General features: G+C 35.8%; 1 protein-coding gene across 1 annotated transcript in view; it reads right to left on the bottom strand.

The window, feature by feature from the left end:
* The window catches only part of LOC104547969 (chromosome unknown open reading frame, human C3orf67), a 71728-nt gene that overhangs the window by 40230 nt on the left and 16718 nt on the right, over positions 1 to 14780 (bottom strand). Inside the window, exons 5-10 of the mRNA XM_010193863.1 lie at positions 14653 to 14767; positions 11666 to 11822; positions 8865 to 9029; positions 3460 to 3596; positions 1709 to 1889; positions 1072 to 1215 (exon numbers count right to left, since the gene is read on the bottom strand). Of these exons, the coding sequence (XP_010192165.1) occupies positions 1072 to 1215; positions 1709 to 1889; positions 3460 to 3596; positions 8865 to 9029; positions 11666 to 11822; positions 14653 to 14767 (899 nt within the window). The remainder of the gene's footprint in view (positions 1 to 1071; positions 1216 to 1708; positions 1890 to 3459; positions 3597 to 8864; positions 9030 to 11665; positions 11823 to 14652; positions 14768 to 14780) is intronic.

The following is a 14780-nucleotide window of genomic DNA, read 5'->3' as shown; positions in this document are numbered from 1 at the left end:
CTTCCTCAGTTCTCAGCTTCTGAATTTTCAATAAGGCATTTAGACTTGCCAGCCTACTACCCTAAGTCTGTCTTTTCATATCAGACAAATTTACATAAAATAACAAGTGTTGATTCATTTTTCTGAAACTCTAGCACTACATAGAGTCCCTGGTGTTCAAGATGAAGAACAAAACAGTGATTTCTGCCTCAGAATTCAGGTAAATAGGAAGTAATTTAGAAATTCTCCAGAAGGTTCTACTTGTCTTAGCATCTTGCATCTGTTTCAGTCAAATTATGAAATCTATGCAGCAATTATGGATTACTGACATTGTCATAGTGTATAATTCCTTCTAAACATCTCAAAGATTAAACAAAATGGAAGTAACTCACAATGCAAAGGACCATTTATTTAGTATATTTTGAGCAGACGTGAACAGTCTGCACACTTTACAAGTTGGTGGCTATACCTTTTAATAGAAAGTAGCACTTTCATAGAGACAAGGGCTATTTTTGCCACAATAAAGTACTTTCCAGGCACATGCAAAACAAGTTGATTGACACTGTATGACAAAAAATACTCACACCTTTTGGCAGATAGGTGTGAAAGGAAAAAAATAAACCTCAACATAAGCGAGGTGTCTTTCTGTTAATAAAAAAAAAATAATTTGCCACTGAACCGTAAAAACAAAATAAAAATCCCCCGCTATTACATGGGAACCATACTTAATATCCTAAATTCTTATCTGGGACAAGTAAAATTTCTCACACATTTGATGTTTGGAGTCTTTAGCGTTAAATTTAATAGTGATTTAAAGAATAAATTATTTTTAGTTCTTTCCCTTTAATGATGAGAGCACGGAATTTTTGGTTTTTTTATTCACTCACTGCTCTGGTACTCTGCTTAATCCTGCAAATCTCTATCAAGGCTCAAAAGCAATTCTGTAGCAGGGTGTTTGATTTTCATAATCCCCCACAACACAGACATTTATATTTTATGTGAACTGCTTCTGGGTCCTTCAAATTTCACAACACAGTGTCCCCCTCGCCACACATAACCGAGATGTAAAATAACACCAAATGAGCACCATACCACTAGTTATCTCCGCTGTGTTTTCGGCTGCATTTTTCGGAGATAATCTATGTCTGTTCTTTTCTGCTGATGGTCTTTGTGGTAAGGTGAGCTGAAAGTCTGCTCTTCCACTCTCTGAGGTTTCCTGAGTCTGAATTGCAGGGTCTGAAATACAACCCAGAAGTTTATGAAATGCATGTGAAAGCTTATATTGTGTGCTTTTCTTACTTGAGGCATGGAAAAACAGCATACAGAGCACAGTCCTGGGATACAGATATCTTCCAAACAGCATGGGAATTGGAATACGACAGTCACAAGAAAGTAAAAATTTAACAGTAAGCGTGGCAGGAGGGAAACCACAGAAGTTATAAAAAACAGGCTTGCAAAAGTCTGCAAAATCATCAAGAACCACGGCAGTAGCCCAGTTATGTACACAGCATGAGGGAAAGCTGAATACACGGGTAAGCTGTGGCTACTGGCAGCAGGTGGTGATCCCTTGCTCAAACACCATACGTATTTGTATGCCACTGCAGAGAGAATGAGCATTTATTCAAGCTCATACAGGAAAGCAAGTCGTGATTTAATACAGAAGTCTTCATTAATTAACAAGGTAGACAAGGTTTCTGAACTGTACAGAATCTTTGCTTTATGCTCTTACCATTCTGACATACATCTTTAGTTGTTTGGTGAGAATTTCTCTTGCTTTCTTCAGCTAAAGAGCCAAAGCATGGTGAGAATGACAGCTCCAGTCTCTCAACGTCTTGCACGGATTCAGTTTCCTTTCCTGAACTTTGAAGTTGGCACGATTGATTACTTTTGCTACCAATAGTCTTTGTTACCTTGAAAGACATAATTTTCTTAATGAAAAACAAAAATGTAACAGCTTTCAAAACACTCAAAGGTAAATGCATATTTTGAATTAAGCTTATTTTAAAATAACATTACCAAATCTATTAAAAAAAACCAACCCAAACTATATTTTCAGAAAACTTTGTGGTAGGTACAGTTCTTTGTGGTATTTTCAGTCTTGAGAGTCTAATACCAGGCAGGGTTGGTTTTTTTTTTTTTCACTGAGTAAAATGGAAATAAAGCAAAGGAAAAAATTATTAAAATTCACCACCCGGATAAAAAGATAGTGAAACTTGTGGCTATTGTAGACCTCAGAAGGGGTCCTTTCTTCTGCAGGGAAAGGAATCTCATTTTATGTCTTAGCTTTCAATTGACTTCCTATTGAAGATTCTACTTCCTTAGGCTGGATCCTTTATTCACAATGTTAAACTGGGAATTTGAGTCCTGATCAGACTCCTAAAACCTGCACAATGTTTGCTGGCAGAGCGAGACCAGCTGTGTTCCCTGGCACTGTAACTGGCAGCATCACACAGGCTATTGTCTGGCTGACCATCATCCACTCAGAGCATACTGAAATACAGTTTCTGCGTCATAAAGAAAAGTATTTACACGCACAAATTTCAGCAGTCTAGAAGAAAAACTTCAGAAAAATACGAATGACATAAAAATCACTGAGTAATTTCAGTAGCAAGAGACCTCTGTTGGCCTGATGCTGAAATGAGATCAGCTTGTTCCAGTCGAGTTTTGACATTCCCCAATCTCCTATGACCCTGTTCCAGTACTGAAGCACTTTACTGTCATACCCAATCAGAGCTTCCCTGCAATTTGGGTCTGCTGCCTCTTGTCCTTCTTTGTGAACCTCTTAGAAGAATCTGGGTCTGTATTACACAGAATCACAGAATTGCTCGGTTGGAAACGACCTCCGAGATCATCACGTCCAACCACTCCTGTCTACCCCCTAAACCATATCCCTAAGTACCTCGTCTACCCGCTCTTTAAACACATCCAGGGATGGTGACTCCACCACCTCCCTGGGCAGCCTGTGCCAGCTTCTGACGACCCTCTCAGGAAAGAACTTCCTCCTTATCTCTAACCTGAACCTCCCTTGGCACAGCTTGGTGCTGTTTCCCCTTGTTCTATCCCCCATCACCTGGGAGAAGAGACCAGCACCCACCTCTCTACAAGCTCCCTTGAGGCAGTTGTAGGTGGTGATGAGGTCTTCCCTTAGCCTTCTCTTCTCCAGGCTAAACAACCCCAGTTCCCTCAGCCGCTCCTCATAAGGCTTGTATTCTCTGCATTAGTTGATAGTATCAGCTAGATTCTCCCTTAGCTTTCTCTTCTGTGGGCTGAACAGACCCATGTCATGTGCTACAGCCACCCAAGCATTTTCCTTGCCCTCCATGGGATGTTCCAGCACCTCTTGCACTGAGGTCTATGACTGAACACAGAACCCCAGACCCAGCCTCACATCGGGTCTGAAAAACACTTCAATGTGACTCCTCTGCTTGTCAATCTCCTCCTTGTAGAAGTGCAGCAGTTTTGTAATTCACACCTCCTTACCTCTCCAGATAACCTTGTACTGATTCTTCTGTTTGAAGATGGAGGTGGCCCCAGGATCTTTGATCCAAACGCAATGTGTGACACATCCTGAGTTTTACTGCTGCATAGATTGCTTTGTCCTCTATTAATCAAGCTACCTAAGTTCAGAAAAATGATAAGTTTTTAAAAAAATTACAGTACTTACAAAGAATCAACTTTAATACTTTTTTTAATCAACTGAAATACAAGAATTAAGAATATTAAACATACATTAAAACTATGCTCCTTTATAGCACTTCCCTTAGAAATACGCAGGAATAGCAAATGCGTATTTTATAAAAGTGTGTCAACATACAAGCAAGAAACTTTTGCTCTATTATACAGACACATTTCTAATCTCCTTGCTTTAAAGATTTATTTTAAAAGTGGTTATTTATGAACAAAAAAAAAGTTGATTTGCATGATTTCTTTAGAACTTCAATGAAAACCTAACTTCTGACAGGAAGAAAAAACGAATTAATAAATAACAGAATAAATAAATAACAGCGTAAGAAAACTGAGGCGACACTGTCAAGGTATCACTCACAGCAGAACTATCTACCTGCAGCTTGCTTTTTGAAATTACTGAATCTCCTGTATTACCAGGGCTGAGCCCTAATATTGCAAACACAGTCTAGTCCTGTTAAAGCGTTCTATCCCTTTCATTATTTACTGTTTTACTGTTTAAAATGTAGTTATAGTTTTATAATCCTTTTCAAGCATGGAAAATGCCAACCAGACTGCAAGACAAAAAATAACCATGGAAGGCAGGTGAAAGTTCTGGAAAAAAAATTAAAAGGGAAGGACAGTAAGATGGTTATGTATTAATTTTATCAGCAGGGCTGCAGAACTGCACGTCATAGCTGCTTTCCTTCTTTTTAGTTCTCCAGGATTGCCAGTGAATTCTCCTTTCCAGGGCTGATAAAAAGGGAACTTCCACATTCATTTATAGTTAAAATTTAGAATGTCTGAAGGTTTTTGTCTTGCTACACCACCAGTGTTAAATTGCTATCTCGCTTTAGAGATCTGACGCCTTCATGAAGCAATAAAGTAGGAACAAAACATTTTGTCAATTCTTCCAAGCGTCTTTCATACAATTATTTAATCTTATTTCAAGATCAGCTTTATTGCCAGTGTCATCAAGGAACTAAAGAATACCATGCATTAGCCACCAAAAATCATAATTTACTGTACTAATAAGCACAAAAGAAGCCACTTTCTGTCATTACCTTCTCTCCTTCTTCCTGATGTGACATTTGGTTGCCGTTAACAGCTGCCATTTCACAAGATTGGATGACCCTTCTTGGTTTAACATCCATTTCTTTAATTTGCTGACTACCTTGGGATGGTGTTAGCTCCAATTATAAAAGCTGATTTGCATGAAAATCTCTCTTTATGAACACATTAATTGACTGCAATTAATTACCTACATCTACACATAGCAGTGTGTTGATGGCATAATGAAATAATATGTGTAATTAAAAGTGGATGATACTAAAAATAATTTGGGGTTTTGATTCTCGTCTAACAAAAAATTTAGCAAATAAAAAGAACATTTGCCAATTAAAATGCACTTAAACACGGCAAAGCTTCCATTTTCAAGAAGGTCAACTTCTGAAATTTGAAAAGCATGTCTGGAAACACAAGCTGTGTTCATAAGATGGAACCAAAAATGAAGATTAAACCTGAAGGCATGTAATTTTCAGGTCAGGGATGTTATTAATTATTTTACTCTATATATACACACCTAAGGGCTATATGTCCTTGTAGTCTGGACAGTAAAACCTGAGCCTTGTTTTAAATGAACATTTGTTTTTCTATTTAGATACATCATTCACACTATTGTACTCATTTCAGTTTTACAATTTTGACTGTTCAACCAAGTATCAATTTTTTGACACAGTGACTGAGAAACTGAATTCCAGAGTTTCCTTTGCTATTTCAAATGCAAACTTATAATCAAATTTCACAACAGAAGTTTTGCTTGGCTACTTGTAGGGCAATAATAGTCTAAAAATACTATTTGCTCTTTAATATTACCAAAATGGTACTTGCATGTTATGGTACTGTGGATGATAAAAATCCTTAAGTTGTTTTTTTCATATTGTGGTAAAAGCAGAAGAAATTGTAAAAGTATTTTCTTAAACCTTTCATATTGTCAAGGTGTTTCTCAAAGAAATACTTCTTTCAAAGTTTATTTTTCTTTAGAGTTTCATGAGATGCTACATCCTAAATACTATTGTTGGCTGCAATAGAGTTGTCTTTTATAGTACCAAACTTCAGTAGTTATCATTGCCTGTAATTTATCTGATTCCTTTAAAATGATTATTCAATGAATTCAAACACTAAAGATGAGAATCCTCAAGACTGAGAAAGTACTAAAAGCAGTGGAATAAAAACGTATCTTCCTTACCTACAGCACCACTTCTGACATTGCCGACACGGATGAGGATGTATTAGAAATTGATATTTGTATCCAATTTGCTTGTTCAGACCCACTTTTAAGCTACTTCAGACCTACTTTCTTCCCCAGAGATGTTCCACTACCCTGTTTTAGTGTGATGAATCAATAACTCATAAAAGGTGGTTCAGAGTAAAGGGAAAAGGAAAAACTTTAGTAAGACATTGCAATTATTGTTTAGGCCAAATTAAAGGCTCAATTTTGTGTCTCATCCAGAAGCCAATAATAAAGTTAACAAAAGAGTAAAGAGGGTGCCTAGAGAGAGAGATTTCACCTGTGTGAGCTTTTTTTAAGCTCTAGCAGTAAGAAGTCTATGTACTTCTCAAGTTTAAGCTGAAAATAACCATTGAGTCAATATTTTAAGGGGGAAATTATCAGATCTCCATGAAGGACATGAACAGCAGCCTCATTTTAAAATTTATTATAACCCTCCCTTTGAAAGAAGTGCTTGCACATATTCCAGGATATTTACTGGTGCAAATGGATGTACTGAGTAACTTTTTTAAAAAAAAGTACAAGTTAGTTATGTGCAACTGGATTTACCAAAGCAGTAATATCCTGGGAGTGAGGAAATTATATTTTTGATATGTTTAGAATTCTAATCAATGAAATGTACCACCAGTGAAAAATACTGGCCTTTTTGACATTGATTTATTTCCTGATTGGAAATGTAGCTGATGTCTTCAAAACTCAACAACTGATTTAAAAAACCTGGTTTTGTTCAATCACAAAAAAAACCTGTCAGTAGGTGAAAATTTTCCAGTTACCTTTAGAGAACTACTGTCTGTGAATAATTTTACAACTACACAGCTCCATTAATGAACACAAACAATCTATGCTTCTTACTCTACTGCAGTCATTTAATGATGATCTATCTCACGACAAAATTGCTTTAAAGAGACATTCGTTACTTTGAATCAAACATTAAGGACTGTGAAGACATTTGCCTTAGTGAAGTTTTGCTATTGACTTTATTCAGGTAGGAAGCAATACCCAGTGTAAAAGCAAAACAGCAGCTTTAGTAAAAAGCAATGAATTGTCTGACCCAAGTCTACTGAAGCAATTTCACATTCAAATCTTGGCGTTTGCTTCTACCATTCCGTTTCTACTGATTCTTGGCTTACAAATCTTAAGACAGACAGACATGACAACTTAAACACAAAACCAGTGCTATTTAAGAAGTGGTCAATAATCTGTCTAACATCCAATTTCAAATAGTGGCCCAAACCAAATGCTTCATGAATTGCACAAGATCATTTCAGTAGGGTTTTATGTAATAATCTGCCTTCAACATAGTTCTTAGAGTAAGGCTGGAAAAAACCTAGAAGTACAAGATTAAATTCTCCCTTCATGTTATTACTGGTGTTAAATATGACATGGACATTACTCTTAGTCACACAAATGGCCAACTGATTTTGAAATCATATCAATTTCTTTACTTCACCAGCTTATCGTAGCAGTGGCTTCACTATTTTAATCACATTCTGCGTAACATGGTATTTTCTTTTATCAGTTTTTAATTTTCAACTGCATCATCACGTCAAATGTCTTGGTTTTATGCCATGAGATAGGAAAAGCAGATTGTTTTTTTGAACTTTCTTTGTATCACTAGTTACTTTATAAAGTCCCTTAAGCCAATTTTTAATGTTTTCAGCATATCTTCATGTAAGTTTTTCATTCATGCTGCTTCTCTCTGATTCACTTCTCTGTCTGTAAAACCTTTCCTGAGATGGTTCAACTGATAATGTACACAGTATTTCAGATAATAATGCAAAATGGATTTAAAGGTTTGATACATTTTCCATTTCATATGAATTTGAACTTCACAGTATCTTAGTTTTTCAAAAATGAAGCTACATATTAATCTGAGACTTCCACTGAGCTATATCTATGGTGATGATAACCCTCCTTCCTTAAGTCATTTAATTTTGACACTTTAAAGCTTAACTTCAGTTAACATTTCTCCCCAATACAATGCTTTGCATTTAGCAAAGCTGGATTTTACATTCTGTTGTTACACATTTACCTTGTACAGTGGTCCCTAGATCGTAATTTTTCAATACAGTAACCACAAGAAGTAAGAACAGTAAACTGAAACTCTGTTTAGCAAAACATGACATCTCCTGCATGGTACCTGCTCTCCAGTGTTTTTCATGAAAAACTGCATAGAGGATTGTCCATCTTAAAAGTTTTAAACACTCTGAAGTCCCACTATTTACTAACCTAGTCTCTGCATTATATGAAAGTTTTGCTCCCACATTATTCACTTCTCTTTTGAGATTATTCATAATTATAATAAAACAATACCGAGCCTAGAACAAAAAAAAGATGAGGCCTTCTGCTTGTTATCCTTCAGCTATAATACACTGAAAAATTTGATCCTGTTTGCTTTCTGTCTCTTAGATTTTACCCGTCAATAGTTTGTATTTTGGCACACGACTGCCTAACTTCTTTAATAAATTTCTTCTATGTCATGCTGTCAAAGTCTAAACTATGTATTTTATTATATTTTAGCTTACAGAAACATTCAAGTAACTCCAAGACACCAAAAGACAAGATTTCCTTTTTCAGAGTATAAGCTGAGGAGACTACACGTGGTAATTTTGTTAGCAGAGTTTCATTAATGTACACATACTTTAAGAAGAAGTGTAACAACTGAACAACCACACTTCAGTGTCCATTCAGAAGACATACCTCAAATATTGTTCTTATAAATCCTACGCTTGAATTAGAATTGTCCAGGCTGTGCACAGGTCTCAGACTATAGAACAGATGTGTCTCTGTGCTCAAGATACTACAGCTATGGAAGAGTGGTCATGTTTTATTTTAAGACACTGGAAGTCTTAACATGCACTTTACAAAAGATCCATTATTTACATGCATACTGTACAGATTGTATTCACAGTAATTTAACACAACAGAATACCTGTGTCTTGCACTGTTACTGGATGTTTCCTACATTTTACTTCTGACTTGTGAATTTTAGTCAGGTTCAGCACTTGTGTAACTTGTGGCACATCTGTATTCAGCTGGCAGGTTCGAGGAATAATCTCTGTGGGCTCACATGGCGTAAACGGAACAACACTCACACCTAGAATAAAAAAACCACGGGCTTTACTTCACTCAGATGACATAACGGAATTAAATTCGACTTATTTGTTAGATTGCATACGGTTCATATGGTTCTAACAATGTAATACATAACAGTAATTAGAAAAAATTGCTGCAATGTTCATTTTTAAGACAAAAGGCATGTAAATTTTAAAATGATACTGTGGTATTTTTTTGGCCAAAAAATTTGAATACATTTAAACTAGGAAATATGCACCATCAGCTGGAATGGACATAATAAATCAACTTATTTGATTAGGCAAGTGAACAAGCAAAACAAAATAATAATAAAAACCTGTTAATTTTTATTACAACTGTGCTTTATTTCTAATACTGATTTGTAGACAAAATGAACATCTGAAAATGGGATTGATATCAGTGGGACTGAAGTAGCAAAGAGAAAGTCCCATATATGCAAATAAAGAATTTGACAAGCTTTCAGTCTAAGCTTTGGACACTATTACACTTTCACGACAAACTAAAAAGCTGTCACCCTATCTATTCTGGTGACACAGGCACAGGAGAATGTCATCTGATTGTCCCTGCTTTTCCTTTGGTAGCTAATACAGACCAAGTTTATTAAAGTTATTCTCTATGAAGAAAGGTATCCAGAGTCTGAACCACTCTTAATGTTCTGATGCAAATTAATTCCAAATTTCCTAGGACTTGAATATAGTAAGCTAATGAAAATGAGCCTCTTTTCCATGGGTAAAAAGAGGACAACATAACTCCAAAACCAAAGATGAATAATGGATCAAGTACTGAGATACTAATAGAAAAATATTCAAGTGTCCCATGTTAGATTTCAGTAGTGGACACATTGTTCAACCACTTTTTCCACCAAGCCAGGACATTATTTACCACTGTAAATGATAAAAATGGCTAATGTTTTAGTGATAAAAGCCCCATACCTAACCTCCAGAAACTAGGTATGCATCCAGCTTGTATGCCTCAATGTCATGGGGCAGAGAAAAGGGATTCCTGCCTCTTGTAACATCTCAATGATCTTACACAGAAATAATTTCTTAACGTATGTGGTTTCTCCCTTCCACTTGCTATCATTTCAAGAACACAAATCACACTGTATATGAGCTACTAAAAGAATAAAACACACATTGCACCTTAAAAGTCACTAATTCTACCACCAAAGAGGCTTAAGGAAAGAACTGGACCCTTGTTGCATTCAGTGGAGCTCAACTAAGTGGTCCCATCATCTGAGAGGAAAAAAGCTTTATCAAATCATGATTAACTGAAAGTTAATTAATAATAACAAAAAACTACCACTGTTTTTTCTATAATTGGGTATGAAGCAGAGAGTTATTTTAACACAGCCAAACCTCGAGCTGTCACGTAACTTCAAGACTTACCTGGATAAGGAAATTCATAAGCACACAGAAAATGCTAATGGCCATCAGCTGTGTAATAATCACAGAACTGATGATCTCGTAATTAGAAGTGCAGTATTTTACCATGCATACAGTTTATTGAAGCTGTCTATTCATGACGTTAACCACATTTTGGAATTTTGGAACTCATTTAGAATATTTACACACATTTAAAAAACTGTTTGGAAGGGAAAACAATGCACTGACAGAATTAAATGAAATTAAAGCCAGTGAGGCCTCCACCAGCAGTTTCTGCTGAGAATTTTCCAGATTCTCTCTGTAGTAATTTCTTAAGTAATTTTTTATTTCCAACCTCACCACCAAAAAAACCAACCACAATGATCACATACTCTCCCTTATTGGGTTAGGTTTTGGAAATGGAAGATGCATTTTGTTACACTTACAATACTGCTAACCATCCCTCCTTCAGAAACCAGAACCCTTTTCTCAGGTGTGTTCTTTAAAAGCCACAACATGGAAATTCGAATGAAATTTAAGCTGAACTATACCTAAGGTCCCTCTAAAATAAGAAAGTGCCAGCTGTGCTTTTTTCAATTCCTATTCTGTCACTGCAAATATCAGTGAGGAATGACGTTCACTCCCCTGAAAAATAATGATTCAGGACGATGATGCTGGTTTGGAGACTGGTAAACCTTTGACCAATATCCTGCTCTATTACAAATGTAAGCTCTCATTTTTCAGCTTGCCACCAATATTATTTTCCCAATGAAGAAGGATACATTAGGATAAATGGACTAAAGATCAGAGGGGTGTTTACGATAGTTTCATAGCTCTGTTTCACAGATCACTGTTTCGTTACAGTTTTGTCTTGGATTATTTAAAGAAGAAATCTGTCATCAGCTGCTAATGTCCACAATCAAGGAAACAAACAGAAAATGCTGCTAAGTTTAAGTACTTTCCTTTCAGACACTTTTCTTGGCCAAAACCTGATTTCTATCAACAGAAACTCTCATTAAAACGAGCTCTCTACTTGATAAATCTTGCCAGAATTTCTTCAATAAAAAAGGAAGTCAATGTTTAAAACAGAGGAGTACACATATATTTGGTTAGTCACCTAAAGTTCAACACTAGCAGCTTTAATATGCTGTACTACCACTTCTATTTTCATGAAATCATGTAATCTTCCAATTGCCAATCTAATGACTAAGCAGCTTTTCATTTTATAAATATGAACAGTTATGATTAAGACTACATAGTAATTATAACACACCACCTTCCTCAGCTGTATCTTGAGGCTTGGATTTTAAAGTGAAGATCTTTCTCAGTTTACAGTTAGCTGAAACACTAATTCCATCCAAGGACCGGAAGACAGCTCCTCTGAATATTTCACAGGTGAATGCTACCAAGTCAATGCACATATTGCACCACTAGAAAAGAGAAACAACACTCTTTAATAAAACATTAATCATTGCAGAAGAGTGTTAGTGTATAGTTCTCTATAAATGAAATCTCTGTTGAGTATTAGATTCTCACAGGCTGTGATTCACAATGCGTAACATTTCACTGTTTTTGCTCTTACAGCAATTATTTATACAAACAAATCAGTACATATCATCTAGTGACTGCCAGCCCAAGTGCACTCTTACCTAGCATATCCACAATATGTTCTGCAGCTAACTTGTGAGAAAGTATATTTATTGAAGGTTTTCTTAAGGGAAAAAACCCTTGTTATTCAATATTACTTCATAAGTTAAAGTTACTGCAGCAGAAGAGGCTACAGCTGGAGATTCTTTGCTGATTTCTTTCTGAGATCCATAAAAAAAAAAAGGACCTTTCCAAAGCTTCCACATTGAAAACTGTCAGGCAGATTTCTAGTACGGACAAGTCCCCAGTGTATCATAACATCTTAAAACTCCTACTTCTTTATAATAAATGTATCCATTCCTGATAAGACATTTCCAAAAGACAAATCAGATCATGACAACTGCCTAGCTTGGTAAAGGTTCTACTTAAAGACACGTTTTTAATTCTTATTAGAGGATAATTCCATTTGCTTCAGGAAACACTGTTAGAACACTAACATCAAGCTGCTACACTCTCCTGTGCTAGTCCAGTAGCTCTTTAAATTCTCACAGGTTCAACTTTTTGCCACGTAATTCAACACTTGTATACTGCTGCTGTTTCTAATATAGAAATAAGCAGTTACACATAACTATTTTGCATGTGGACCATATTACAACTCCATTACCCTCCTAGAAAAAAAGAAGTTTCACATAAAACAAGTAATAACCCAAGCAGAAGAACCAACAAAATACGTTTTCTTGTGGCTTTAGGTTTTCCATTTAGAGTCTCTGTCGTTTAAAAACATATATGTTCATAGTTCTGGTTCCTAAGAATTCTTCTCCTCATCGATTCTGATATCTTGCGAGGGATAACATGATGCTAACACATCTTCTATAATCAGGAAATAAAGAGACAGCCTTGAGGAGAAATACAACCATTTTCATGAAATTTGTTGAACTGTAACACTGTAACTCGTGAGTAAAATTTAGTTGACCAATAGACTGAAGTTTTAGTCAGGGAGAAAAATACTAAGCCAATGACTGTACATACCACATTTCCTTATAAGGTCAAGGTAAAAGTAGAAGTTTCTAAATGCCAAATAGTCAATATTTTTTGAGAAAAAAAAATAAGGTCCATATATTACTATTCAGCTTCTAAGTCTGAAATTTGGAAAGGAAAGGAATACTTGGTTTGAAGATGCCAAGCAACAGAATGGAAAAATGCAGTAATTAATTATAACTGGTATTTCTATCGCTGAGGTTCAAAAATAGCATTATTTATAAGAAAACTATAGAGGGAGCTAGCATATGAAACGTGAACCATGTTCCACTGACGGAACAAACAACTTATTATAGCCTTATTCACAACCAATCATCCTGATAACGATCAGCTTGTGTACACAATAGGTTGAACCCTCAGAGCCATGTAGAATATCTATCGAACCACTGAAAGCAGCATATTCCCTCCTTCAAGTAAAAGCAACAATAAAAAGGCAGATAACCATTTAAAAGAAGACAAATGCATATTCAGATACACTAAGAAATACAGACCTACTCTTTAAGGTTGGTCAAGCATTAAGGTTATTAAAATATTTTGTCATTATAAGTGACCAGAGCATTTAGATCTCTGATTCACATTTTATTACCTAAACTAAAATACATAACTGAAGTTCATATTCTGATTCAATTTAAATTGGTGCACATAAATGCACTTCTTAATCCTGAAACATTTGTGCTAGCCTGACACCAAGACCAGCTAACTGAAACTGTACTGAAGAAAACTAATTTCATTTCAGCGGATCATGAATTAACGGCACCTTCAAGGGTATGATCTGATACGTATTCATTTGAGAGGATCCAACCAGTTCTTCCCACAAAGCAGAAAACTCCTGAAATCTAAAGTAATCACAGCTGCCTTCACCTAAACTATCTTAAAAGAAGTCATAACTTCAGAGGTTTTTGTAAAATATTCTCTCTCATGCCTAGACTTAAATCCACAGCTGGTCTGTACACTGTTATTTAGTTCTCTTGGTGCATATTTATATTTTAAAATATTTGAAATCTAACTAATCTCCAAATGATTTTCTAAAGCAGTACTTGAGACTTGATTCTTTACCAGGATATATTGTAACCATCAGGTTTTATATCCTGACATCTATTACCATATGCTGTGGCTGGGCATGGGAGATGGGAACAGGGTGAAGCTGCTAGTTACTGTCTTATTTTCATCAGTTTGACATATACATTATTTTATATATACTACAATCTGCAAGAACTTGAAGCACATGAAAGTAGCCATCAGCTCCAGCGAATGTAATAAAAGGTCACTGCAGGAGAAGATACACATAACCAGGAGCGCTATAATGAAGACGTATCTGGAACACAGAGAGCTTTACAAAGGCTGAACAGCCAGCACAAGTGACAGACAAACACATCACAAACTGCACTGGGAAACAGGAATTAACTCCTCATGTTAGAGGAAGGGTAGAAAATGAGTAGCATTAAGTGGTTCTGATACCAGCCAGTAAAGGGGACACATGTCTTTAATTGGTAGGAACTGAAATCTAATCCAAATAGTAATTTCAACAGATCTAGAAACGTAGATAAGACATTTCTGATCAGTAAGAAAAAAAAAAAAGAAAAAGAAAAAAAGAGTTTTCAATCACAGTTCAAGGAATATTGCCGAGGTACCTACTATTTCGCGCTTAATCGTAAACAGAGGAATTTTTGCATGCAGAGGGGTTACAGACAACTCCTTGTGTATCGTCGATAAATACAGTCTTCTTTTAATATTTCCTAAATCAGTTATCCTATCAAAGAAAA

Source organism: Mesitornis unicolor, unplaced genomic scaffold (genome assembly GCF_000695765.1).
Source record: "Mesitornis unicolor isolate BGI_N332 unplaced genomic scaffold, ASM69576v1 scaffold8501, whole genome shotgun sequence".
Taxonomy (NCBI): Eukaryota; Metazoa; Chordata; class Aves; order Mesitornithiformes; family Mesitornithidae; genus Mesitornis; species Mesitornis unicolor.
This window is presented reverse-complemented; position numbering and strand designations above follow the sequence as displayed.